The sequence below is a fragment of the Ovis aries genome, chromosome 1 (genome assembly GCF_016772045.2).
Source record: "Ovis aries strain OAR_USU_Benz2616 breed Rambouillet chromosome 1, ARS-UI_Ramb_v3.0, whole genome shotgun sequence".
Classification (NCBI taxonomy): domain Eukaryota; kingdom Metazoa; phylum Chordata; class Mammalia; order Artiodactyla; family Bovidae; genus Ovis; species Ovis aries.
This window is the reverse complement of record NC_056054.1, coordinates 110,714,177-110,724,862: the sequence shown is the minus strand read 5'-3', so window position 1 is coordinate 110,724,862 and position 10,686 is coordinate 110,714,177. Positions and strand designations below refer to the sequence as shown.

Sequence of the window (10,686 nt, the reverse complement as noted above, 5' to 3'; positions counted from 1 at the left end):
GCAGGAAGACCACATTAATAGTTTTGATTTAACAAAAGACAGTATGTCTCCTTCAAGGAAATGTTGGGATGTTGGGGTAGTTAGTCTAGAGCTGATGCAGTGATTCCATAGTCAATTATCCAGGCTCCATCTATCTGCAACCTCAAATGTGCATCTCACCTATGGTGGTCGAGAAGTGATACTCTAGCTCCTATTATTATGTCTGAATACTAGATAGAAGGCAGAGGGTAAGTGGAAAGGAAGAGCACAAGAGAAGTCTTTAAAGGGGGCAACCTGGAAAATGTCCTTATTCCTTCTGTTCACATGTCATTGGCCAGAATGTAATCACATTCTCACTCCTAACTGCAGAGGAGGCTGGGAAGTTTAGTATTTGAGTAGGTGACCGTGTGCTCAACCAACCTGTTCTTACTGGATGAGAAGTGGAGAATGGGTATCGTGCAGCTGCCAGAAGCCTCTGCTACAAGAAATACAGTGGCTTTCTTCTAATTTCTCAGTAAAGAGCTGTGATTGCTGCACATAAGAATGGATGAGATTCTGGGGGTTTGAAGAGAGAGGAGGAGCTAAATAGCCATTTGAAGACTGGATTAAATAAAGACCCATAGTAAGACTGGCTTCCCAGCCAATGCAGGAGATACAAGGGGTGTGGGTTTGATCCCTGGGTCAGGAAGATCCCTTGAAGAAGGAAATAGCAACCCACTCCAGTATTCTTGCCTGGAAAATCCCATGGACAGAGGAGTCCATAGAGATTTTCTATGGACTTCCCTGGTGGCTCAGATGGTAAAGTGTCTGCCTACCATGCGGGAGACCTGGGTTGGATCCCTGGGTCAGGAAGATCCTCTGGAGAAAGAAATGGCAATCCACTCCAGTACTCTTGCCTGGAAAATCCCATGGATGGAAGAGCCAGGTAGGCTACAGTCCATGGGGTCGCAAAGAGTTGGACATGACTGAGCAACTTCACCTTCACCTTCATGCATCCATAGGACTGTGGGATGCAGTCTATAGAGTAGCAAAGAGTCGGACACAACTGAAGGACTGGGTGCATCATCTTGATTCCTCCCTGAATCTTGACATGAAGAAACTCTGACATATGGTACGTTTGTGATCAGGCACATGTTTCACTGGACCAGAGATTTCCTTGCAATGAAACTCAGCTGACAAAGAAAAAATTGTCCTTGGCTCTGTGGATGACATGTTTGTTTTTGGTATTACCCAATTTGTGAACTGGAGGCATCTGAAAAGGGTTGGCAATGATGTTCATCTCCAGAAGCTATCCTCCATGAAACACCAAGACTCGGGCTGAAGTGGGTGCTAGAGATGCACTATGATATGTTCTCAGATGGCCATGCTTCTATTAAGATTTTTTAAATTATTTTCTCAAGATAAATACCCAAGTGGAACTCTCAGAGAGCTTCTTCATTTTTCCTGTCACAAAGAATTGGTGATCTCATAGTCACAGGAGCTTGTAATAAATAACCAACATTGATTTCTCTGTTCCAGAATTATTTTGCTTCCCTTATTTCCAGAGCCCTGACACTTGCTGAGAAAGCTAGTATTGGAAAATCATTTACGTGGTGGCACAGACTCCCCCACTGCCTTGGATATAAATCCATGCAGGATGGAGCAGGTCTAGAGGCAAAGAATCTAGGACTTCTGGTTGCTGAGCTTTCAGCCAAAGACATCTTCTCCAGAAGGGTGAATCCAGATGCTAGAAGTATTGGAGGCATAGACTGACCATGGAGAGGCTGTTGTGGTGCTTCCTGGCCTTGGTCGGCTTCTCTAGTGTTTTGGGCCAGACAGGTAGGGGCTACTCCAGGATGTGCCAAGTATTTGATTTGAGTGATAGGAGTGGGGCCTAAGATTATACAAGGTGAAGTCAGAGGGACATCCAGCATGGGTGAGTGTGTGTATGTCTGTGTGTGTGTATGACACTGAGGAAAAATCAGTCTATTTCTCAATCCCAAACTCTATTTATGCAGGAATAGATCTTTGTGATCTGAGAAACTTCTCACCTCTCCTCTGCTTTCTGTCTCACAGACTTGCATAAGAAGGCCTTCGTGTTTCCCAAAGAGACGGAGAATTCCTACGTATCTCTGAAAACACAGTTAGAGACCCCACTCAAAGCCTTCACCGTGTGTCTCTATTTCTACACAGAGCTGGCCCGAACCCGCAGCTACAGCATTTTCTCTTATGCCACCAGGCAGCAACCTAACGAGATCCTCATATTTTGGTCTAAGGGTAGAGGCTATACTTTTGGAGTACATGGGAAGGAGGTATCATTCCAGAGTTTCGAAAATACTCAAGCTCCAACACACATCTGTGCCAGCTGGGAGTCCACCTCCGGAATTGCAGAGCTCTGGGTGAATGGGAAACCCCGGGTGAGGAAGAGTCTGGAGAAGGGAGCCTCTCTGGGGAAAGACGCCAGCATCATCCTGGGGCAGGAGCAGGATGCGTTCGCTGGGGGCTTTGATAGAAACCAGTGTTTGGTGGGAGACATTGGAGATGTGAACATGTGGGACTTTGTGCTGTCGCCGGAAGAGATTAACACTGTCTATATTGGTGGGAACCTCAGTCCTAATGTCCTTAACTGGAAGGCGCTGAACTATGAAGCAAAGGGTGAGGTGTTCATTAAGCCTCAGCTGTGGTAGTGAGGTTGGGCTGTGGTCCTGGAAGTGCTTCCTGGCAATTCCACCCTATGGCTCTGGACCTCCCCACCCCTGTACACACCGCTGCAGGCCTGCTCTGTGAACACAGGCTTTTGCTTCCCTGCTCTACCTTCCTTAACACCAGATGGAATTTTTAAGTATCTGGCTTGGGAGATTGGAAAGCTTTGCCCACAAGGTCAGGATTGCAGATGCTTTGGGATTTCCTGTTTTTTTTTTTTTTTTTAAATTGATTATCTTAGATTATTTTAGAGATAATCCCTTACCCTCACTTAGATAAGAAGATTAGGACCCAGCAAGGAGAAGTGATTTTTTTTTTTTTAAGTCAAAAGGTGAATCTTTGGGCTGAGTAGGGAGTGCTGGTCTCATATCTAATTTCCTACTAAGAACCCCCCAGAAAGTAGGAGAGTCTTCCTCATCTTCACAGGGCTCTTCAGTGTCAGAGTTCTGACACTGGCCCAGGTCTTCTGAAATGGGAAACCTAGTGATGCAAAGTACCCTGGAAGGGCAATCAGAAAGGCCCAATACAGAAAACCTATATTTTTTCATGGGCAAAGTGGAGGCATCTAGTTAGTTACTTTAATTGTTATTGCCAAGCGTTTACATAGCCATGTTTTTGTTTGCTCACAGTGATTTCTTCATTTTGTGGTTCTTTTGGGGAACTCTTCTCAAACACCATCTGAACCACATGGGACGGTGCATCCCCACCTGTTTCCCCAACATAGCCAGGCCACAGAGTGGGTGTGACTCACACTGAACTATCAGAGTAGCCAAAACTTGTTTGGAGATTTAGGATGGCGGGATGGTTACATGCTCCTAGCTGGACACATTATAGTCTTTCCCAGGACTGATTTATGAACTCTGGGAGTGAGACATCTTTCTGCTGGAATTCCCATCTGAGAGGGTATTAGCCTGAGACTGTCAGCAGCCATCTTGTCTACCACATGGAGAAAGACTGTGAGGAAAGAGGCCAAGCTGTGGTCAGCAGAGCTGAGGAATTGACAGAGCAGTGGAGCCTTGACTGGACTGTTTGAATTTCTGGATCTGCTTTGCCTGGAACCAGATCTACACCTGAACCTCTCATGTTCATGAACCAGTAAAGCCCCTGTTTATATTAGTGAACCTGAGCTGTTATCTGATGGTTGTATTTCAAGTGGTGACTAACTTTTCTAACAATCTTCTGAAACCAAGTCCCTGTGAGTTCAGATGAACCATTACCTGTCTTGCAGTGACATAGCTAATGGCTCTCCAACCTCCCATAGGGATTTTTTTCTGTCGAGCGCAACCCCTCTTTTGTGATAGCTGGTAATTTGTGTGAGGCCAGTTGTGGGGGTGTAAAACTCTCACTCTAGAGAGTAAGAGGTATAAACTATTTTGTATAAAATAAGCTACAAGAATATATTGTACAACATGAGGAATATAGCTGATATTTTATAGTAGCTATAAATGGAGTATAACCTCTAGACATTGTAAGTCATTATATTGTACACCTGTAGCATATAATATAGTACTGCAACTATACTTCAGTTAAAAAAACTCACTGTGTTATTACTCCAATATGAGGAACAAAAACTAAAGCTCATTGACATCCAAGAATCTGCTGTCAGTTTCAATGGCTGGAATGCACTTTCCAAGCTGCTTAAGTCCCTTGTAGAGAAAGACCCCCCAAGGGTGATGGCTGCTGGTTTCTTCCAAAGGTGTCCTTCACCTTGGCTTTTTAGTACTAAGTGAGCTGTTGAAATTACCCCACAGAAGTCACACTAAAGTATGAACTAGCCCTGTGACTATGTATCAAATAGCTACTTTGGGGAAGGCATACAGTAGACTAGTTAAACATAAAGTTTCTGGAATCACCCTGCCTAGGTTTAAATCCTGGCTTTACAACTTACTATGTGACTTTTTGTCTTGGTTTTCTTGTCTATAAAGTGAGGAGAAATAATAGTAATTAGCTCAAAGAGCTGTTGAAAGGATCAAGTGAGATCATGCGTATAGAGCACTTTAGGGTAGTGCCTGGCACATAGTAAACTCTCAGGATAGTTATCTGCTATTATTATTATTGAAGAGAAGGGGATGACAGAGGATGAGATGGCTGGATGGCATCACCAACTCAATCGACATGAGTTTGAGCAAGCTCTGGAAGTTGGTGATGGACAGAAAAGCCTGGCCTGCTGAGTCCATGGGGCACAAAGAGTTGGATATGACTGAGCGACTGAACTGAACTTTGTATGCTGTCCGCAATCAAAGGTGGATTATATACCATTGAAACACAATTTGGTGGAATTAGTCTGGGTTGATTGCAGTTGAAAGGTCTGAATCTTAACCAAAAATTAAACTCAGAATATTAGAATGATAAATTTATGAGTGTTGATTTATGAACATTGATTCCCCTAATTGACTTTTGGTAACCATTTGAAAGCATAGAAGTTAAGGGTAAGGACTTGCCTGGCGGTCCAGTGGTTAAGACTCTGCACTTCCAATGTAGGGGTCTCAGCTTTGATCCCTGGTTGGGGAACTGAGATCCCACATGCTGCACAACATAGACAAATAAATAAATTTTAAAAATGTGGAAAAAAAAGAGAAGTTAAGGATATGTTTTCCTGGGTAAATATGTGAGTGCAAATATTTTTTGTTGTCTAATTAGGGCAGATCCATATACCCTGACATTCAGTTAAGAAGAAGGAAGGGTTGATTTTTTTTTCCCCCTAGTTAAAGAATCCATTCAGGAGTTATGTCTTAATTATAGAAGGCTATCCCAACTCCCCAGGGATGTGGGCTGAGCTAATATTTTTCTCAGAATTCAATTACTGGTACCTTGCCACACATAGTTTAGTGGACACCCTCTGGTCCTGATCATTTTAGCCAGGGAAATTTTTAAAGCTGGTATTTGCATTCAGTGAACATTTAAAAATCTCAATAAAGCATTTCTGGAATGTTTAAATAACTTAGCTTACCTAAAGATTCTTCATTGTAATCTTGTTAGAGAAGATATCCCAAGGTAACTGGGGAATTATTGGACTATATAGAGTTGTTCGACATAATACAATTAAATGTTATATGACATCTACCAGAGAGGATTTGGTAGGTTAGTTCTGAGCAATCCTTTGTCACAGCGAATGGAGAGTAAGATCAATTATTCAGTAAGGCTGATGTTAATGTAGCCATGTCATTCACACTAGTTTTCCTTAATAGCAGGGATCATGCATCCAGTTTGTTCAGAAGTAAAATCAGGTGTTAAGGCTCAAGTTAAGAAGACAGAGGGCCAAATGAGATATAAAACCTACAATAAAATTACTATATAGGGTTTCCTTGAGAAAAAATGATGAAAACTATATGGAGGGCACATGCTTAAAAAAAAAGAAGTGAAAGTGTTAGCTGATCAGTCATGTCTGACTCTTTGCAACCCCACGGACTGTAGCCTGCCAGGCTCCCCTGTCCATGGAATTCTCCAGACAAGAATACTGGAGTGCGTAGCCATCCCCTTCTCCTGAGGATGTTCCAGACCCAGGGATGAAACCTGGGTATCCTGCATTGCAGGCGGATTCTTTACTGTCTGAGGCACCAGGGAAGTGATTACTACATGAGTAGTAATTGATAAACATTTATTTCCTTCAAAGGGGGTAGGAGGATAGATTTATACACTTCTATCAATGAAATGAAGCTTAGTAGCATGAAGAGATATTGTAGTACAGTTATAGGCCAAACATTGGGGGTAGACAAATTGCCTATGTCAGACACTGCAAATGTAAAGCCAAAGGCAGACGCTGGAGGCTGCTACCCAACAGGACACTTTCCGTTGCTGACTGAAAATAACCATGCTGGTAAGAATATGAGCTAGTTCTTCAAGTCTTGGCCTGAAGTGACTCAAGTGTAAACATCTTAGCACAAGATGCAACATGGTGATGCACAGATCAGGTCTATAAAGTCTCCCTCTGTCAGGGAGAAATACTGGATCACTGGTCACAGTGACCTTGAGTGGCCTCCAGCCAGATGAATGGATGAGGACCCTTTATTGTGGTCCATCCAGAGCTTGGAGGAGGGACTGCAGACTGCTTCAGAAATGGGACTGGGCCTGATGGAAATGGATTTGGAGTCCCAGTTGAGAAAGTAGGTAGGAGGGTAAGTCAGTGATTTTTTTCCCTTATGTTTCTCACTATCACTTAGTTTGATCTCCAGGGAAGTAAAGATTGACAGGGGAAAAAAAAAGAAGCAAGCGACTCCAGATCATTAAAACAGCAACATCACCAACAGAAATACCCAGGAATCCCCTGGCAGTTGGCCTGGGTTCAATCCATGGTCAGGGAACTAAGATCCTGTGAGCCCCACAGCCAAAAAAAGAAAAAAAGTTACCCAAATCAGGTTTTTGAAAGTATCAATTTCTGATCCTTAGACTCCCAGGGAAAGAAGGAAAGTGCTGTGTTGATTTCTAAATAATTTTATCTGAAGACAGCCAACCTCTAGTCTCAGGTGGGTTGGCAGATCTTGCCTGGATGCCTCCCTTGTTATTCTCTGCCTCCATATTATCTATTTATCTTTTCATTTCCCCTGTAACAGAAAGTGGGTTGAATGGGCTTGCTACCTTTCTTCTTCAGAAAATGTAGATTCATATATCAAATTTCCTAGATTGCTTGGTCCAGTGATTCTTAAACTGGTCTGCTAATTACAGGCGTCATTGTCACCTAAAGTGTTTACTGTAGACTCATTCACCCCAAACCTACCAGATTAGACTCTGGAGTTAGAGCCTAGAAATCTGCCATTCACAAGCTCTTTTGCCAAATGTTTTTAGAACCAACACTTTAGTGTCTTCCTGGCAGCTCAGAAGTCTTATCTGAGATATATGTGGCTCCCAATAACCTTGAAGGCAGTTTGGTGGTCTTTAAAGAAGGATCTAGCACACATCGACTCAGGTTATCTATTCCCTTTGTCTGTCTCTGGTGCAGGATCTAAGGAATCATTCAGTTTAGTACATCCAACCCATGTCTTTTTATACACATAGATAAGGAATCTAAGTTTCCATCACCACTCCTAGGATGGTAATTGCTTAGTCACACAGGACAGATCACAGATGGTCTTAAAAATACCTTACACACACCGAGCTCATACCATATTCCATTCCCTGTTCTAAGGCCTTTCAGTTCAGTTCAGTCGCTCAGTCGTATCCGACTCTTTGTGACCCCATGAATCACAGCACGCCAGGCCTCCCTGTCCATTACCACCTCCCGGAGTTCACTCAGACTCATATCCATCGAGTCGGTGATGCCATCCAGCCATCTCATCCTTGGTTGTCCCCTTCTCCTCCTGCCCCCAAATCCCTCCCAGCATCAGAGTATTTTCCAATGAGTCAACTCTTCACATGAGGCGGCCAAAGTACTGGAGTTTCAGCTTTAGCATCATTCCTTCCAAAGAACACCCAGGACTGATCTCCTTTAGAATGGACTGGTTGGATCTCCTTGCAGTCCAAGGGACTCTCAAGAGGCTTCTCCAACACCACAGTTCAAAAACATCAATTCTTTGGCACTCAGCTTTCTTCACAGTCCAACTCTCACATCCATACATGGCCACTGGAAAAACCATAGCCTTGACTAGACAAAACTTTGTTGGCAAAGTAATGTCTCTGCTTTTGAATATGCTATCTAGGTTGGTCATAACTTTCCTTCCAAGGAGTAAGCGTCTTTTAATTTCCTGGCTGCAATCACCATCTGCAGTGATTTTGGAGCCCCCCAAAATAAAGTCTGACACTGTTTCCACTGTTTCTTTAGGCATATTTATTTGCTTAATGACAACCTTATGAGGCAAGTATCATTTTATAGTCCACATTTTACAGATGAGGAAACTGAGGTCCAGAAAGGTTAATTAACTTGCCCAGAGTTGGAATTGAACTTAGGCAGTCTGACTCCACAGACCTGTGCTTCAAACCACTGCTTTCTACTTCCACATGCAGTAAAAATTTATATGCTGTACTCACACCCCTAGAGGAGGAGAGGGGGTAGGGGGATGGATACACATTTTCTTATGGAGAAGCCATTCCAGGATGCCATACATACAGCATGTAAACTACCATTCTGGGGGCACTGGGAATCTCCCAACTTTTCATTTTATTATTATATGTTTGCAAGAATGCCTTGTACATGAAATTCCTATTCAACTTTAGCATCAACATTACATTAGACAGATTAAAGCACAGACATCATTTTGCCAACAAAGGTCCATATAGTCAAAACCATGACTTCTCCTCTAGTCATGTATGGATGTGAGAGTTGGACCATAAAGGAGACTGACCGCTGGAGAATTTATGCTTTTGAACTGTGGTGTTGGAGAAGGCTCTTGAGAGTCCCTTGGACAACAAGGGGATCAAACCAACCAATCCTAAAGGAATTCAACCCTGAATATTCATTGGAAGGACTGATGCTGAAGCTGAAACTCCAGTATTTTTCCTACCTGATATGAAGAGCTGACTTATTTGAAAAGACCCTAATGCTGGGAAATATTGAAGGCCAAAGGAAAAAGGCAGCAAAGGATGGGATGGCTAGATGGCATCACTGACTCAATGGACACGAGTTTAAGCAAACTCTGGGAGACAATGGAGGACAGAAGAGCCTGATGTGCTGCAGCCTTAAAGTTGCAAAGAGTTGGCCACAACTTAGCGACTGAATAACAACAGAAGCCCTTGACGCACTGTCAAAGCTCTTCTTTGACTTGGAAGCCCCCATCTTTCCCACTGTTAATTGTGCCCTTAGACATCATTTCATGGTCTAGGAAGTATTCATTAAAGGCATGTAATCATATGAGAAATTCTCTAGGCCAGCAATTTTCAAATTTAGTTGCTAATATTATAATCACTTGAGGGAGCTTTTAAAAATCCAGTTTCCCAGGTCACATCCCATATTATTACAGTAGATTCTCTGGTGATGAGATCCAGGCATCAGTATTTTTAAAAACTTTTTGTTCTTTTTAACTTCAGTATAGTTGATTTACAGTGTCATGTCAATCAATCTCTGCTGCACAGCAAAGTGACTCAGTTATATACATACAGACATTCTTTTTTTATATATTCTTTTCCATTATGGTTTATCACAGGGTGCTGAATGTCGTTCCCTGTGCTATACAGTAGGGCTTCCCAGCTGGTGCTAGTAGTAAAGAACTCACCTACCAAAGCAGGAGCCGTAGGAGATGTGAGTTTGATCCCTGGGTCAGGAAGATCCCCTGAAGGAGGGCACGGCAACCCAGTCCAGTATTCTTGCCTGGAGAATCCCATGGACAGAGGAACCTGGGGGCTACAGTCTGTAGGGTTACACAGAGCTGGATACAACTGAAACGACTTGATGTGCTCACGTGCTATACTGTAAGGCCTTGTTGTTTATCTATCCTATATATAATAGTTTACATCTGCTAATCCCAAACTCCCAGTCCTTCTCTCCCCCACTCTCTCCTCCTTGGCAACCACAAGTCTGTGCTCTGTGTCTGTTTTCTGTTTTGTAGATAGGTTTATTTGTGGCATATTTCAGATTCCACATACAAGTGCTATCATACGCTATTTGTCTTTCTTTTTCTGACTTCACTTAGTGATCATGATAGTCTCTAGTCGTATCCATATTGCTGCAAATGACCTTGTTTTGCTCTTTTTATGGCTGAGTAATATTCCCTTGTATATGTGCACCACATCTTCATCCATTCATCTACTGGTGGACATTTAGATTGTATGCGTGTCTTGACTATTGTGAATAGTGCTGCTAAGACCACAGGGGTGCCTGTACATTTTTGAGTTGTAGTTTTGTCTAGGTATACAGACATTAGTAGTTTTGAAGCTCCTTAGTTGATTACAATGTGCAGCCAAGTCTCCAACAGTGGGGGCTGGGGAACCACTGTTCTAGGCTGAGTGATAGCTTTGAAAAGGCTACTCTTGTCTCTGACTGGATCTATGGTTGTTTCTGACTGACATGGCCCTTGTTTTCTCTTTTCCCCATGTTATAGTGGTTTCAGATTGAATTGTGGGGCACACCAAACTTTCTCTTTAAACACTGGAATCTAG

The 10,686-nt window shown here is 42.8% G+C and overlaps 1 protein-coding gene across 1 annotated transcript; it reads left to right on the top strand.

Moving 5' to 3' along the window:
- The first annotated feature begins 1,628 nt into the window (after nt 1-1,628).
- On the top strand, nt 1,629-5,598 carry CRP (C-reactive protein). The gene is made up of 2 exons (XM_004002651.6): nt 1,629-1,797; nt 2,035-5,598. Exons 1-2 carry the CDS (start codon nt 1,734-1,736, stop codon nt 2,643-2,645), a joined length of 675 nt encoding a protein of 224 aa, XP_004002700.1. The 5' UTR covers nt 1,629-1,733; the 3' UTR covers nt 2,646-5,598.
- The last annotated feature ends 5,088 nt before the right edge of the window (nt 5,599-10,686 follow it).